Source organism: Silene latifolia, chromosome X, assembly GCF_048544455.1.
Source record: "Silene latifolia isolate original U9 population chromosome X, ASM4854445v1, whole genome shotgun sequence".
NCBI classification, from domain to species: domain Eukaryota; kingdom Viridiplantae; phylum Streptophyta; class Magnoliopsida; order Caryophyllales; family Caryophyllaceae; genus Silene; species Silene latifolia.
The window spans coordinates 316475586-316493115 of NC_133537.1; the positions used below are offsets into that span (position 1 = coordinate 316475586).

The 17530-nt window shown below is 37.5% G+C and overlaps 2 protein-coding genes across 2 annotated transcripts; both read left to right on the top strand.

Annotated features, from left to right (window-relative positions):
• The first annotated feature begins 1108 nt into the window (after positions 1-1108).
• Positions 1109-6685, top strand: LOC141617717 (uncharacterized). Its single transcript, XM_074434882.1, has 7 exons — positions 1109-1369; positions 1458-1577; positions 2892-3006; positions 3222-3337; positions 4002-4190; positions 4661-4803; positions 6226-6685. The coding sequence occupies exons 1-7, from the start codon at positions 1248-1250 to the stop codon at positions 6402-6404; spliced, it is 984 nt and encodes a 327-aa protein (XP_074290983.1). The 5' UTR covers positions 1109-1247; the 3' UTR covers positions 6405-6685.
• A 710-nt stretch (positions 6686-7395) lies between these two features.
• On the top strand, positions 7396-8186 carry LOC141617718 (GCN5-related N-acetyltransferase 1, chloroplastic). Its single transcript, XM_074434883.1, has one exon. The coding sequence runs from the start codon at positions 7468-7470 to the stop codon at positions 8044-8046; it is 579 nt and encodes a 192-aa protein (XP_074290984.1). The 5' UTR covers positions 7396-7467; the 3' UTR covers positions 8047-8186.
• Positions 8187-17530: the final 9344 nt, after the last annotated feature.

Sequence of the window (17530 nt, forward strand, 5' to 3'; positions counted from 1 at the left end):
TTTGTGAAATTTAAATAAGGGGTAGTATGGAAAATCCTCCCTACTACTTAGAGAATAAAAATTTTCTTAGTTTGCCCTCCAAAAAGCATCTAGCTAAATAAGGTAATAAATAAAATTTTCTTTCATTACATTATTATCTTTTCAATGAATATATTCTTATAAATAAACTCTAATTTTTTTAAATAAATTCATAATTATGATTTTTTCATTAAAATAAAATAAAATTGATACTAAACTATAAAGTCTAAGTTGCTAAATTTTTCAGTAATGCAATAATTATTACGGTAGAGAATAACTTGACACATGCTTACTATTAGCTTCGTGACAAAAAAACATTTACTAAAAAAAATTCACAACTTAAATAAATTTTTTTATTAGTTTTCCATTTCATTTTTTTTGTTTCATATCAAAATACAATTGAGTAAACTGATAAATATTAATGAGGTGCAAATTTTAAAAGTTTATAAATCCTCCTATATACTAAGATAATAAAACTTCTCTAAAGTTCCCTCCAAAGTGCTCAAACTTATGTATGGAAACAAATTAGATTTTCATTTATTAAACTAATTTTTCATTTAAAATAATCTATACATAAAAACTGTATCTCCTATTATTAACTTCGTGACGAAAAAAGAATTTTTTTTTTAAAATAATTTGATATAGTTAAAATATTTTCATAAAAAACACAATTCATGGAATTATTCAATTCTTTTGATTAATTTTAATATTAGTTATTTTTCATAAATATTTGTGAGATATAAATCTAAAATCATAACTAATACACTAAAAATTAAAAGGCTTATATTTACCACGCATTTGCGCGGTATCTACACTAGTTTCCAATTAATCAATTAAAATCGGTTTATAGACTTTTGAGCGAAACGGTCAACTAGGAATTTGTAGCATTTTCGTTTCAATAGGTCTTGGTATAGATGGATGGGACGAACAGACGGGTAAAAACCTCTAATAAAATGGGTAGAGGACAAGGTGGGGCACCCCATATGCTTCCCAATTTATGACAAATGGGTATTTTGTGAGGAAAAATGGTATCCGTCTATACGTATAGACGGATAGTGTTCGTCTAAAATTGGAATTTGTGTTTTCGTTTACTCTTTCAGGACGGAGTACTCTTCATTCTTCAACCGAAACTGATGGCGTATCTTTTACTCCGTACACTCTACTCATGATCTTAGCATAAGATCCATCAGATAGATTGCTTAAATTAATTAAAAGCTCGAAAAGAGAAGATGTGGATAGAGGTGGTGTGCGGCCTTTTCCTTTACAAAGTACTCCGTCGCTTTTTCTACGACGACGCCATTTTTGATGTTGACACCTCCGATTTCAATGCCATCTTCTCCGTCGCCTCTAGGTTAGACTTTCTTATTTCTTCTATTTCAGTAATTTAGTACTAAAATTGAAGGATTATTAATTAATTTAGTTAAATTGAACAATGGCAGACTTGAGAAATTGTACGGAGGAAAGGCTTTTGTTGGACTTCGTATTCCTGATCCTGATGCCGATTCTACTTCTGCCTCCGCCTCTCGCGTTAACTGCGATTTGGTTCTGCTCACAAGAGAGTACGTTTTACATCCTCCCTCCGTCCGTCTCAATCATTTGTTTCCGAATAAAAAAGTAAACAAATGATGAACTAGTGCTTGTTCTATGTGATATTCTCTCAATTCATTTGGATTCACTGCGTGTCTACCTCGTGCACATATATTTAATCATCGAAATGGAACTGTAGAGGATTTTAAACATGAATGATTAACTTGTCGGTCTCAAGTTTAAACCGTTGTTGGAGCAATTTAGCTTGAGGTTGTGCCTTGTTGAGTGAGTTAGAGTCTGACCGCAATTGACCAGTTGTGTACAACCATTGTTGAGGATGATGAAAATTAACCTAGATATAGTTTATTAGCAAAAGATGACCTCTTGGGACGGTCACCATCGTGTAGAATTTAGAATTATATCAACAGTCGCGTAAGTTGTGTTCAAAAGTATGCCAAGGTGTAAGTTTGTTGTTAATGATAGAAGTAGTAGTCTAAAAAAGAGTACAACATTGATTGTTTATGTCTATAAAAATGCAATTGAAAAAATAATAACATAAGCATTGCGTTAATAAATGTGCTGGGAATGGGAATCGTGGCATGGTCATGGTTAATTGGTTAGAGAAGTTGACCTAAAGGTGAGGGTGGAGGCGGACACCTCTTAGTTAAAAAAAGGTGCGCTTAAGCCCAAGGTCTAGTCAGGTACTAGCCAAAACGCCTCAGTGCACCTTAAAGACAAGGTACGGCCAATGATGTGCACTACTCTGCTGTTTTGATAATAGTTTTTCCCCTCCTTTTGTTTTCGCATTCTCTTTGCAATATTGTCCCTAACATTTATTTCTTACATGTTAACCTCTTTAAAGTCCAAAATTGGGAAATATTGCACAAATTATATCTAGAAAACACAAAATTTGTTTGTAAAATGGGTGCACCTTGTATCTATAAGGTGCACATCTTGGCCTTGCTCCTTGAATTTGTCACTTCAGTGCGCCTCATGCCGTTTAGAAATGTGACACCTGCCACAGGAGTCTGGTTGACAGTGGCCAACGTGTTGTTAGGGCTGGCGGTGGCGAGTGTGTTGGTGTGTGGTGGTTGGGAGGGGATGAGAGGGTCTGGCCGAGTTATTTTTGAGATTGAATCTTGGTTATTGATAGGGTTTTAAACTAAGGGCTAAGATCTGTTCTCTCAGTTTGCACCGAGTTGGGGATTCTCACAAAATCCTAAATTTCTCTTTTTGACTAACAAGGTTAATTTTCGAAACAAAAATGTTATGTCCCTTTTCCAATTGATTGTACTCTCATTAAAATCAATTGCTTGATTGAGAAATCGCGTGATTTGATGTGGCAGGGAGGCGGTGTTGATTAGTGTGAAAAACATGGCAGGGTTTGTATCTGTAAATTCCGATGGAAGTTGGATGTGTAGGAGTGAACACAAACGCAGGGAGGAGCTTTATCCTGATCCTGTATGCCTTTCTATTGCCAACATTTCTTTTATTGCTCCTTCCATCTTTTTCACTAGTTACAAGCTTTCAGTTGAATGTTCTACTTCTGAAGCTACCCTGAAACTTGACCGTCGTGTTTCTTTGTTGTATTTTTAGCTGATACTTTTTGTTTCCAATATTTCTACCCCACTATGCTTGTGCTTTGCCTTTCTATGACGCTTCTTTTATCTGTGCAGGTTGCTGAAGCTAACAGGCAGGCCGCTGTCCTGGAAGCATACATTGAGCAAAGGGGAGTTTCCCTTCCACAAGGATTTTTGTCTTACAAAGTAATTACTTCCAATCCCAAATTCCGGTATGTTACTCGCCCTCACTCTCTATCAATAGCTTGAAATACTTTTATGTGCATCAAACCGATAAGGAGTTAAGGACAAGCCTTCTGCTATTTCATTGGTCTTGCAGAACATTTTTCTAATATTTGTCCATACATAAGGATGATTTTTGGATAGCGAGAATAACCTTATGTGCCGTGGGAATAGGTATATAGTGACCTCAAGGAACAAATTGATTTATAAATAAATCAACAGTTGGAAGTGGTTGAATGTTTAAATGTTGGTCATAGTGAGCTAGTAAATTTGTAATCCAATTCTGTGGCTCAGGGAGTAAACTTTAGAATCTAATCTCTAGGAACCATGCATTAACTTCAGGTGGTTGCTTTATATACATGCTGGGGTATATATTTTATGCGTATGATTTTCACTTTCACTCCTGAAGATTCATTTTGGTGTACCCAGCGGTCCCAGCCTTACCCATGTATTAACAACACAAACAGACAGTTACTCCATTTTAATAAATTTATTTAATAAATTCACGATGGTTTGAACATTTCATGCATAGTTGTTTGGTTTTTAGAATGCTATACAATATATCAATTTATCGCATTACAGTCTTAGTATACGGCTATACGCAGATGGTTATAATGGCACATGAGCTTCTAAGAGACTTCGTTTTCTGTGCAGAACACTAAACCCTGAACGTTTTCAGCCGGAGGTCATACGACATGATCAATGGGTTCACCTGAAAAAGGAATCGAAAAGTGTGTTTTCAGGATGGTTTAAAGGGGCTTTACGTTCTGCAAAGAAAGAAGTGCAAGAATCTACACTTCAGCAGCTTCAGTTTGTTCTTAGTACGGCTCCAATGTGGGATAGGTATGTTTTCTTGTGTTTTTTGATAAGTATGGGCTTCCTGCTAATAGCTTTATTTCTTTACTATTTAGGATAATTTAAAGCACGGAATAGTGTGACTTGCATTGACGTCAGAATCATACTTTGGGTGTAAAAAGAGCTAGTATCAACCAGAAACTCTATGTTCCGTAGCCTTCCATCCAATAAGATGGAAAGAGTACCATCTATTTATTTTATATAGAAAATTTGTTTATGGTGTAGTATTCCCTTCCATTGAATTTTATGAATTTTTTTAAGGAGTTTGGTATCATTCTGCAGCAATGGTTCAATATAGACGTATGGTTGATGTTGGTTTACAAGATTCCTTTGTTTTAAATATTTTACGCACACCAAGTTTAACTGGTATCATCTATAGTAACAAAGTGATGCATTTTCTTCAATTTTCTTTTGATGTTTGAGACATACATCACACTGAGAGTTTAATTTTTGCACAGGTTGGAGCTTAAAGGCAGTAAATATGTTTTAGGACAATTTCTGGAGTTCAAAGGCAAGCATGAAGATGTTCAAGCATTAAAAGTTATTAAGAGGTCAAAAGTTGGTCGGATGAATGTGCAGAAAACGTCTATGTTTGGCTTAGGTAACCTTTCTATTCTTTTTTTTGCTCTTTGACACATTGATTTTAACGAATGTTGTTTTAATAGCTATTGTTATGTGTACGTAACTACCTGAAACTTAGACTTTGGTGGTCATATATTGGTTGGGACATATAAGGCATGAACATTGCATGATATCACAAAGATCACTGTAGTTCCAAGAGAGGATATTTAAGGAAAATAAGAATATGAAGTTGCGAAAATGAACACTGGAAAGTGATCTCTAAAAAAAAAGTTGATGTTATTCTGTGGGGGAAGTTAGCTATGGAATGAATTTCCCTACAGCATGGCCAGGGCTGCATGATGTTAGTTTGTATCTAGTGTGATGAAATCATGGATTTTCCAAGTTTAACTCTTCACAGAAGTGGTTAAACTTATCGCTAGCTATACGACCCTGTCTCTCAATTATTACTACCTCAGGTGGGGTCATCAAATAAGGTGTCAAACCTTCGTCGGAGGCATATGGGGGTCCTGATTACTAGGACCACATAGAACTTCCATCTAATCCTGACAAGGCAACCATAAGCTATTAGCACTTAGTGCTGAAAGAGGGGAAATGCCGACCTTCAGCACCATCCTGTGCGATCAAATGAGTGCGAAGAGATCAAGCAAATAACTTCCCCTTTACAACCTCCAAAGAGAATCAATGTTCAGTTGGTGGGCAATGAAATTAACCATTCCGCCCATAGCTAGCTTCCCTCGATCATGGACTTGCTGTTTAAGACTTTAAGCCAAATTTTAAGAAATATGAGCACCAATCAGGCACTCCCGCACTCTGGCGCCAACAACCTCTATATATCAACTTAAACCCCTTTTGTCAACAAAGTCCTCACATTATGGGGTAAACCCAACACATTAAGTGCGAGGATGTCAAAGAACTTTGTAGCTTGGATGTCTTGATTAGGCTCAACAAATTTTTTCCAATTTTCCTTATGGTCCACGGTCAAACTAATACACCCTAGACAAGTTATCCCCCACTAGTTCCTTTAGGAGTCATGTCAAAGCACACTTACAACTAAAAACCCATTCAAAGTTGACACGGACATGAACCCGACAATACTTGATGTACTTGTCTAGGGTTCAACTCCTACTTTCCCTTTACTACTGTTTTAGAGTCTATTTGGTGGTTATAAATTGTTAATTTGATAGCTATCGACAAGTCTCACCAAGAAGAATGAGTTTTTATGCCCACTATAGGCTGATGTCCTCCCGCCTGCAGCCTTCTGAGAGTTCTGTCGTAAGGGGAAAGGTAAAATAGGGCAAAACAGTAATTTGGGGAATTCATGCATGCTTGCTTTCTTGAGGTGGAATTTCAGAGTTGCCTTACATTGAATATGGAGGCGTATATTTTGTTTGAGTCAGTTCATGTTATTGCCGTGTGTCATCCATTTTACTTGTGAGTGCAGCTCCCACAACGGTTCAAGTTCTGTACTCTTTTCGTGATTATAGAAATGGAGGGTCAAGTTCTGAGTGGAAGGAGATGACTGTCAGGTCGAGTACCGAGATACTGTTTCAACCCCAAAATTCCAAGAAAGTTTGCAAATTCAAGCTGTCCACAGTTTCTTCTATGTCATTGAGTGCCTGAGGTGTGAGGATGCAGCTGGCCTTTGGTTACATTTGACACTGGTGTCAACTAACATCGATTTTGACCTCAAATATATTATTCTTGTTAAGTAATGGGATTCATTTTGAGATGACAAGAATACGGTCAGTGTAAAATTGAACAAATACTCTCTGCAGTCTCCATCCAATGTATATTGTTCTAAATTGATACTCTATAAATCGGCAAATTGACAAATTGCTGAGCTGAGATGTGAGCTTGTTATATTTCAGTCTGCAAATCGACAAATTGTTTACAATCGCAAATAACAGTCACATCTCTTTCCTTTGGCGACTTCAGGCATCCTTATTCAACCACTTATACTCGATCATTGTACTCCCCGACTAGCATCACCTTCTCTCATCCTAACCTCAGCCACCATCTTCCCTTATCGTCCATTCCTCCAACTCATCCATCTGCATTCATCCGCTCATCTATAACTGCCACTATTGCCAAGCACTGCAATACAAACACTACGTCATCATTACAGCACATTTTGGAACCACCTACGAGACTACGAACACCGCCATTAGCGATGTAAAAAGAGTAAGAGGTTTGAACATGTTGAGTTTTCAGATAGAGGTAGATTAATATGTGGAGTATTAAAATTGGATGTTTTGAATTGTAATAATTGTAAGCGTGGTTGGCTATGAAATCTGGTAGTATTAAAATTCGCGGTTTGTCTCTCTCAAGACGGATTATTTTGGTCTTTTTCTAAAAGATGGAATTTTGAGACCATCTTAATGTCAAATGTGACCACTTTTGAAAAATAAGTTACTATATGCCGTAAAACTAGCTGAATTATGGACTTATGGTGGTTACATTTGACTATAAAATTAAAATGGTGACAAAATCCCGTCCTTTTAAAAAGACGAAAATGATCCGTTTGAAACAAAAATTTGTGTAAAATTCGATATCTAAACTTGTACCTGCCCCATTAACCAACTAACCCGACTGAAATGTGTGATTGGGACTAGAGTCTTGGGACATATACACTGAGGCCTGAGCCGCATCTCCCTTTACCGGTCCAAAAAAAAAGCAGCAAAAAATGATTGGTCATATTCATAGCATATTATCCACACCCTTTCTCATCCAAACAAACACACATTTACGTCCACGTACTCAAAGAATCACCATATCAGCTCAACTCCCCACCACCATCACCTCCTACGCAGTCTCCGACAGCGAGCTCGAGTCACGAGGATTTGCCATCCGGCGTACCATTGACGGGCTGAATCTGGACCACCTGAACACAGTTTTTGCGGCAGTGGGATTCCCGCGGCGTGACACAGACAAGATACGAGTGGCCTTGGCACACACGGATTCTTTGCTGTGGGTGGAGTACTTGAAGACAGAAAAACCCGTGGCCTTCGGACGAGCCACGGGTGATGGGGTGTTCAATGCCATTATATGGGACGTGGTTGTGGACCCTACTTTCCAAGGAATTGGGCTTGGTAAAGCTATAATAGAGAGGATTGTTGACGAGTTGTTGCAAAAGGGTATTACTAATATTGCATTGTATTCTGAGCCAAGGGTTCTTGGGTTTTATCGTCCCTTAGGGTTTGTTGCTGATCCCGATGGGATTCGAGGTATGGTTTACTTGAGAAAACAGAGAAATAAGAAGTGATTTGTAATGTAATTACACGGAATATATATGAATGTCATGCCGATTAATAGAAAAAGCGACTTAATATCTAGCAAGTTCACGTATAGATCGATTGGTTAATTAAAACTAAACCTCGCGTGCGTTGAATCACGGTTCTTATGTGCAATTTGTGTAAACGATTTTTGTTCTAAACTGTGGTCGAATTAGAATTCTTTTGTCTTCTGCATAACAATCATAGTTTGAGTGACTTTTTGTACACATAGAGGAACCATTACAGGATGGGCAGCGCTGCAGTATTGTATTTGGTTTGTAAGTTTAGTCTCTTGAAATTATTTGTTACATAACTGTTCAAGGAAGCAAGAGATTTGATGCCGGTATGCCACTATAGGCAATTGTCCTCTCGGCTCTAGCCTTCTGACTTCTGAGGTACGAGCAAAGGGGAAGAACACTCTCGGCTCTGGCCTTCAGAGGTACGAGCAAAGGAGAAGATTGGGCTAAACAGTAATTTTAGAGTCGCGTTACATTGAAAATGGGATACCTATGTGACGGATTCTCATTCTTGATTGGTGATGGAGGCCTATGCTTTGTTTCAGACTACTGTATCATCCATTTTATTCGTTACTCGTGACTCGTGAGTACAGATCTCCCAAACTACCAATGTTATCGATTAACTACCGCTCCCTCCATCAAAATGACATTATTATCCGACATACCCTTTAATTCAAGTGTAGGGAGTGTAGTGTAAAATTTTTTATAATTTACTTTTGTCTTGTCTAATTTTTTTTTTTTTTTTGACAAGCTAAGAAAACTAAATTGATCCTCTGTGGTATAACCAACCTATTTCATCCTTTCGAATGAATGAGGTAAGTTGAAACCATCGGCTTTCAAACCACCTCGAAAGTGTTGGACATGAATGTCCAATAGAAGCCATAAAGTCAGCAATCTTGCTGGTTTCACGGAAGCAATGTTTAATTATCACTTCATCGAAACAATGAAGGTCTAATTTCACATCCTTGATAATACTAGAGATTTCCCAATAAATTTGCCAAGTATTACGAATTGAGTTAATAACACATAAATTATCACCCTCCACAATTAGCTTTGAGATTACTAAATATTTAGTTGCTAAAATGCCTTCTTTTAAAGCGAGAGCTTCTGCAACAAGAATACTATTGGATCCGCACTTTTTTGCTCCCAACAAAACGACATTACCATTATGATCTCTTATGCAATATCCTAAAGCAGCTTTATTACCTTCTGTTTTCGAACCGTCAAAATTTAGCTTTAGGAAACTGTTACTAGGTTTTTCCCGCCATATTTCTTCCTTACTAGAATTGATTCTAGTTGACTTGTCTTTTTCGGGATTGTTGAGATCCTTATTTATAGTCTCATTCCAGATCTTAATGCTATTACTACATAAAGTAATAAGTTTGCTGATATTGATATAAAACATTGTTAAAAATAATGTCATTTCTATAAAACCATGCATACCATCAAATAAAACTGATCTTAATGAACCACTTGGAATTAAGTCTTTGAGGTAATTGAGTTTCATTACAAAACTCTGACTTGCAATATTATCATATTTTGACAAAAAATTGTTAAAGCTAATAATGTTCATGTCTCGTATAACAGACTCAATCAAGGTACATTTGTAAAAGAAATAATCTTTGTTTTCAATAGAATAGTTGCATAAAACACAATGAGGGGGAACACTAATATGACTCTTGAGCAGCCTATCTTTCGTTGGGAGGCCGTCAACACAGGCTTTTCAAAGAAAATTTTATCTTTGGAGGAATATTCAGTTTTCAACTCCACTGAAATTCACATTTGTCAAGAGTTTGATCGAACAAACCTTGCGCTAACCATGTTGCTGTTTTGGTAGAGAAATTTTCATCCACGGACAACCCCCAAAAGAAGGGTATTTAGAATATCATTTTGTGATAGTGGAATGTTAGTAATCTGATTTTCATTATCATTATTCATTAAATTGGATAATTTACAAATATCTCATTGTTTATCAGAAGTTATAAAATCTTTTAACCAAAAGATTAAGGTCACGGTTACTATCCTCATCGCCCATACAGCTAGTAAGCGGGTGAGAAAATACCCAATTATTAGACCAAAGTTAATGTTGCTACCATTTCCTACCTGCCATCTTAGGCCTTTTCTAAAAAGAGTCCGAAGACTCATAAGTTTACGACATTGCCAAGAAGAGACTGAACTCGGCTTATGGTCGAAGAGTGAGCAATTTCTCAAGTATTTTTTAGATATCACTTTGACCCATATACTTTCCTTATCCATAAGTATTTTCCATAAAAGTTTCATTTGAGAGCTTTATTAGCTGCTTGAGAAGGTTTTATGCTCAGCCCGCCAACTGATTTTGGTAAACAAACTTTATGTCATCCAATCAAATTAGGGGAGCGTTAGATAGGATTCTTATTCCAGAGGAAGTCTCTATTAATCTTATCTAATCTATTGTGGATTGATGATGGAAGAAGGAAGCTTTGCATTTGAAAAGTTCCCTTTGAGGCTAGATTAACATTGACTAAAACTAGTCTACCTGCTTGAGATAATGAATTCGCTTTCCAGTAGGATAATTGAGTGCAAGAAGATTTGATAATGCTTTCAAAAGTATTTTTAGTCACTCTGCTGTCAATTATAGGGCATCCTAGGAATTTACCTAAATGAGCTTCCTCTTTTATCCGAAGAATGCCCCTAAAGGATTCATGAAGAATATGGTCAATATTATTAATGCATTGAAAAGTAGATTTGTCAAAATTAACAAACTGTCCTGATATCATGCAAAATTTGTCTAAAATAGATTTAATGGTTTTGCAACTCTGCTTAGATGCTTTGGCGAAAATAATAGTGTCATCCGCAAAAGTAAGAAATGGAAATTTTTCCACCCCAGATCCAATTCGAATGCCAATATCACTAGAACTAAGATCACCGATTTTTGTCTTGTCTATGGTCGCCTTAATAAATAGGAAAAATTAAAAATAACCACCACTTATTTGCCCTTTTTTTACAAATTACAACCACGTATTTGCATTTTTACAAATACCACACAACATTTACCGTATATTCCCCAACCACCACCGTATTTTTCGTTCCGAGCATCGTTTTTCTTATTTTCCGCCTCGTTAACTGAAGATTTAAGTGAATACCCATATTACCCTCCTATACTTCACATTAATTAATCCCAAAACATATTTCATTTATTTCCCCTAATCCTAAATCACCAAATCCATTCTCTCTCCCCCAATTCAATTGCTTATTGAAAATTTGAGTTTGTGATTAATGTTGTTCATGACTAATACCCCAAATAATCGGTTAGTAACATCATCGTTGGAACCCATTTGTAGCAGCTCCTCAACTTCCTCCTTGAAATCATGGTCACCATATTCCAGATCTGATTTTTTTGAATGAAATCAATAGAGGGCTTGCTCGCTACATCAACGTTATAATCATTCAATATATTCTGCTTTTGTAGTTTATCAGAAAGAACAAAGGAGGAATGTTTAAGATGAAGGCGGTTAGAGGGTGAAAAATCATTGATTAGTTTAGTAAGTTTAGAGGATGAAAAATCATGGGTTATAGTTTTTTTTGATGATCTATGAAAAACCCATCAAAACTTGCTACACCAAAGTCCATGAAATGTGGGTGGTTAAGTAATATTAGAGCTTTACAAAATAGTAGAAAATGGAGACATTAGTGTGTTTTATGAAGCAAGGGAGTGTGATATTTCGAAGGTAGCAAGAGAGAAGCATAAATAATTGGGGTGGAGAACTGTGAGAAAGCATGGATGTCACCTGATTGATCAAGTACATGGATAAAGAGTAGAATATGTCCTGAAAATCGTTTGAATGATTTAGGGTGCGTTTGAATTAATGGATTTGGAGGGAAAAGAAAGGAAGAGAAAGTAGGGGATTTAAAATCCCTTATTTGGATAGCAAATGAGGGTGGAGAAAAATGGAGGGGGGAAGATTTAGAGGGATTCAATTTCCCTCCTCCAAGCATAATCAAAATCTCCCCACAACAGGCAAGATTTGAGCGAAATTGTATCCAAACAACCACACTCCATTCCCCCTCCCTTTTCTTTCTCTCCTTTCCCATTCCCTCCTTTCACCTCCCCTCCCTTTCTCTCCACTTTTGCTATCCAAACACACCCTTAGGAAGAGATAATGAATACCCCAAATAATCAATAGAATTGGAACAATGATATAATTTGGGAATTTAGAGTAATTGAATTGTGCAAACAAAGTAAAATGTATTTGGAGTAATTAATGTTGTAGCGTAGAAGGGTGATTTGGGTATTATGACTACGTCATCACTTAACGAAACGGAAAACAAGAAAAACAGTGTTCGGGGTTAAAATACGGTGGTGATTGGGGAATATACGGTAAATGTTGGGGGTGATTTATAAAAATGCAAATACGTGGTGGTAATTTATAAAAAATGGCAAATACATGGTGGTTACTTGTAATTTTTCCTAATAAATATGGTCTAAAATTGATCTATATCACAAGAAAATAGCCCACATTATTGCGTTTAAATAATTACTCAATTAAAACAACGTTTTATAATATTTTTGTATCAGACCGATTTACATAAATATATTAGTCCTTCACATAATTTCACATCTCTATACTATAAAAGTTGAAATATTTAGAGACTTCCTATTGGTCCCTAAATTTTAGGAAATAAAGAAACAAAGGGCCCCACCATCATTGTAATACTACGGATTTTATAGGCTGGTACTCGACCGAGTATGGCCTACTCAGTCGAGTAGAGTGTGTCGTGTAGCTTGTTTGGCTACTGCCCAGGAACACTCGGCCGAGTATGTGGAATACGCTACCGAGTAGAGGGTACTCGGCCGAGTATACTCTATACTCGACCGAGTATCCGGTCTGTCGAGTGTTTTTCCGCGGTTTGATTTGGAAATGGTTAGAATTATATAATACGCGTAATCAGTTTCTAATTACATTTTTACAAAACCTAAACACTCAACGACGCTCTAATCCTCTCCAAATCTCTCCCTATTGTTTGGATCGTTCGTGAGTCTAGTTCATATTTCCTTGTGCCGATTGTGTCGGTAAACCTCTAATTTCGTAAGTTTCATTAATTTGTCTTTTAGGATTTTGCCCTAATTTGTGATTTGGGGGGAAGGGATTTTGGCATGTGGTAATTGGAATTATGTGACTATTGTATATAGGTAACGGTGTCATGAGGAATTGCTATTGATTTCTTATGTGTGCTTGGATTGCGAAAAGGTAGGGTTTTCCTACTCAGTTCCTGTTTAATTAATTTGAGATGTTTGATTGTACTGTTTATGATTGTTGTTATCTGCTGATCATCGGAGTGATGGTGTTGTGGTGGTGGTTGTGATGTTGTGGTGTTGTGACGATTGTGATGTTGTGGTGTTGTGACGATTGTGGATGTTGTGACGAATGTGATGATTGTGGTGGAGTTACTTGCGGGAGTGGCTTCACACCCTAGTTCGCCCTCCGTGGAACCCATCACGGGAGGGTATGTGCACATTAAGGGACAGGGATATCGCTCGTTGATGAGCGGGGTTTAGGTGGGGATTGGCTGCGGTCCTCCCACTGGCGGCGAGGATTACCTGTTGCGATGGGTAATCTGGTAGGGCTACACACTTTGGTGTGTAGTCGGTTACTGTGCAAGATAGGGAGATTGGAGTTGGAGATGATCAGCTGGTTACCATGTGTATTTGTCTTATTTTGATTATGCAGAACTGACCCCGTTGTTGTTTTATAAAACCCGCGGTGATCAATTCGGGGATGGTGAGCAGATTGTGACAGGTGATACAGATGTTTAGCTCTAGGACAGTTATGGGGAGTCATCACCCGAGTCTAGCTTCCGCCGTCAAGAGACTTAGCTTGCATTCTTTATAATTATTAGACATTTCACAGTTATACTTTGGTTTGATTTTGGAAACATGTAATCGATAACTCTTTATACCTTAATAAAGGTTTTTTGGAATTAGTAACTTTGATATACTAACCTCGGGAAATCGAGATGGTAACAGCCTTTCATGCTAGGGTAGTCCTTGGTAAGGTACCTTGGTATGAGGGAGTGTTACAAAGTGGTATCAGAGCCGAAGATTCTAGCACCTAAAACTAATGAACCCAATGAACTTAGGGAGTCTAAATAAAATGAACCCGGGGAGAGTTGTTTGGAGCTACCGCAAAGACTTGGGAGACGTCCTGAAGTCGCACTAAGGCCCTTACGATCTTTAACCGGTCACATGGGGAAGTCTTGGTCAATGTTGTATGTTTGAGTCATGTATGTGTAATACTTGTAATTTGAGCCTTGTGAAGTAGTCGGATGAAATGGTGAAAGTGTTGGAACATGGTAGTATATGAAAGGTGGATTGTGAATTTGCATATGATAGATCTTGAACATGAATTGTGTTGAGCATGTTACCTATTTAATACGATATTGAGCATGATGAATGGTAGTGGTACATGTATAAATGAGCATGATGATGTTAATGTTTTGTTTGTTGGTAGTAGCATGTGATTAAGGTCATGCGTCTATATATATATATATATATATATATATATATATGAATGTCGTGTTTAATTTTCATGTGGGTATGATAAGAGTTCAATTATGTACTGGTTTCTTGAAGTATTGAGTTGTTGTTGTTGTTGCCTTATGCATGTTCAAATTGTTTTTGGTTTAGAAAATTTGATTTGTATGAAGATCGATTACGGAAGGGTTGTCTTAAAACTGTCATAAGTCGAGTTCTAAAAATTATATTGATGTAATTCCAAGTTGAGGTGATAGCTTGTCTTCTTACGATTCTAACGATAGGTCACCCGCCTAGATTGACTAAGTAACGAGTGAGATATGACTGTTTTACGAAAACTGGACGGTGCTGAGAACTGTGCCGATACTCGACCGAGTAGGCCCTACTCGGCCGAGTATCTTTCATACTCGACCGAGTATTCCATATTCGGCCGAGTAATCTCTCTGTGATAAGTCTGTTTAACTTCTGGAGTTATGACTCGGCCGAGTAGTCTCATTACTCGACCGAGTATCCTATACTCGACCGAGTACGCCATGTACTCGACCGAGTACCTCTTTGGGCGGTCATTTTGAGTCGATGGCTATGTTCTTACATTTGTTTTGAGTCATAGGGTTGTACACATGTATGTTATGGGTCTTAAAGCATTCTTTTATATATGTGACGGCCTTGATACGTGAGTTACCGGATGTTATGATATGGAGAATGCCGGCTTATGAAGGACATGTGTTGGATAAGGAAGACATGTGTTAATGTGGTTGTGAGAGATAGTGGAAAAAGGAAAGGGAAGAATGATGAGTTAATCGAGGTAAAGAGCGTATTTTGTGAGATATGGTGAGTGATATAGTCGTGTGTTAAGTAATATAAAAGTAAGTGTTTATGGGCAAGAGTGATATAAGTGTAAAGAAATGTGAGAATGCAAAGGTTGAGATGAGGGATGCGGATAGTGTTAAATTGGGATGTGTAAGGGTTTATGGAGGGAGACGGTTAGGATTGTGTTGGTTAAGGATATATGCGATGAAAGGTCGTTATAGAGAGATGGAAACGAATGGTGTATAGTGAGATCGAGTTATGCCGTGATGGGTAGATAGTGGTCGAGTTTGGGGAATTTGGAATATCATGAGGTGAGCATAGTGTGTAATTCTTTGGGCAATTAACGATATGAGGTGAATTTTTGGTTTTCTAGAGATACGAAAGGGAGATACGATTAATTGAAAAGTAACCGTTAGTGTATGAACTTGATGTTGACAAGTGTGAGTGAGTAGTATGATGAAAGAGTATCGATGATAAGGAAGAATGAGAAGATATTTATATGAATTAATGGAATTTGAGTTGTGAAGCGACAAGAAGGTAATCGGATAACAAAGAGTTAGGTAGAAGAAGGAAAGAGATGAATTATTAGTTGGTATTATTGGATGGAAGTAAGTCGGGAGAATGTTGATCAAGGTTATGGGACATGAAAATAAGGAATCATGGAAAGGCACGGTAACATCATGAGAGGCGGTGAGCTAATAGTTATATAGGAGTTTAGGACGACATGTTAGCCGTGAGTTTCGAGGTATTAAGGGAGTAAGAAGCTAAGATGGAAGAGTGTTTGCACGATATGAGGTTTTGGTGGAGAGTTAGGTGACGATACAAGAAAGGATAGAATTGGAAATAATGATGCGGTAGATTTTGTTGGTGGATTTGATGTTCGTTATTTGGGATGATAACCAAAGCGAGGAAACATATTGTTATATTAAGAAGTGATACTAAGAGAGTAGTCGCATGAAGGATGTTGGTGTCATAGTATTGTCACTGGCGGTTGAGGATGATGTTACATTAGGGAAGTTAGTTGTTCTAATGGGGTTGATTTTGTGGAGACTGATTAGTATGTATGGTTGTGAGGGAGTATAAGAGGCGGATACATGAGGTGTTCGCTAGAAGTTGGGTACTGATGATATGGCTACATTCTCCGGGTAGTGATAATTGTGTGTATGAGAGGATATGTTATGAAGAGCACCTGAGTTAAGTCCGGATGAGAGGTATTCATTATCAAGTGGTAACTTACGTAATTAGGATTGGCTAGTTACATTCGATTATGGGTCCGTGATATGTGTAAATGTTTGTGTGAGGTTCTGACCTCGTGAGTCATGGTCTGGATAATATTCAGAAGGTCGGTATCTGTTATTTCGTTTATTATGTTGCGTCGTGATCTAGTAGAGCGGTTTTAAGAAAGTCTTCTGGTCAAGGAATTGGTACTCAGTCGGTGTTATGAGGTTGTAAAAGTTGTGATGGCTATAGATATGTTTGTTGTGCCTCGAATGGCGATCTGAGCACGGTAATTCGTGTTGTGATACGAGTATTTTCGTGTTGTCATAGATTGTTGTTTGTTTAATGTTGTTTCCTGTCAGTGTCGGTCGGGGCATATAGACCGTTGTTTTGGTTCCCGATGTGTCTTACCAGTGTCGGTATGGGTATGGATATGTTGGTTTTATAGAGTATGACATGAAAGAGAGAGTTGGATATGGTTCTGTTGTAGTCATGGTATAGTAGTAATCTGTTCGTGGGACACAGTTGTGAGAGGTTGTTGGAGTACTTTTGATCTTGTATTAGATGGGGCATTGGTGGACGTAGTTGTAGCAAGAGAATTGTGGAGCATGTGTGGTATTGAACTAGAACTACATGTGGTTTAGCACCTTTTCTTGGGACAGTGAGTACGGAGTGAGTTTTGGGACTTAGTATGATGTCGAGTCAAGGGTGAGTTCTGTGATAATAGAAGAGATGCACTTGAGAAGCTAACGTGAGTATGTGTAACAATTGCGGATTGTGAGATAAGATTGTGGAGATGAGTGTATATGTATATAGAAGTATGTCGTTTTGTGGTAATGTAGAAGAGATGGAGTAGTGCTTATACTGAGGATTTTATGATATATGTTATGGGAGTACAGAATAATTGGAGGCACGAGA

Excerpts from the sequence above, each read along its gene's own strand:
- LOC141617717 (XM_074434882.1), top strand. The coding sequence starts at position 1,248 with ATGTGGATAGAGGTGGTGTGCGGCCTTTTCCTTTACAAAGTACTCCGT. Across the intron at positions 1,370-1,457 it reads ATCTTCTCCGTCGCCTCTAG|ACTTGAGAAATTGTACGGAG; the intron begins GTTAGACTTTCT and ends GAACAATGGCAG. Across the intron at positions 4,191-4,660 it reads ACGGCTCCAATGTGGGATAG|GTTGGAGCTTAAAGGCAGTA; the intron begins GTATGTTTTCTT and ends ATTTTTGCACAG.
- LOC141617718 (XM_074434883.1), top strand. The coding sequence starts at position 7,468 with ATGATTGGTCATATTCATAGCATATTATCCACACCCTTTCTCATCCAA.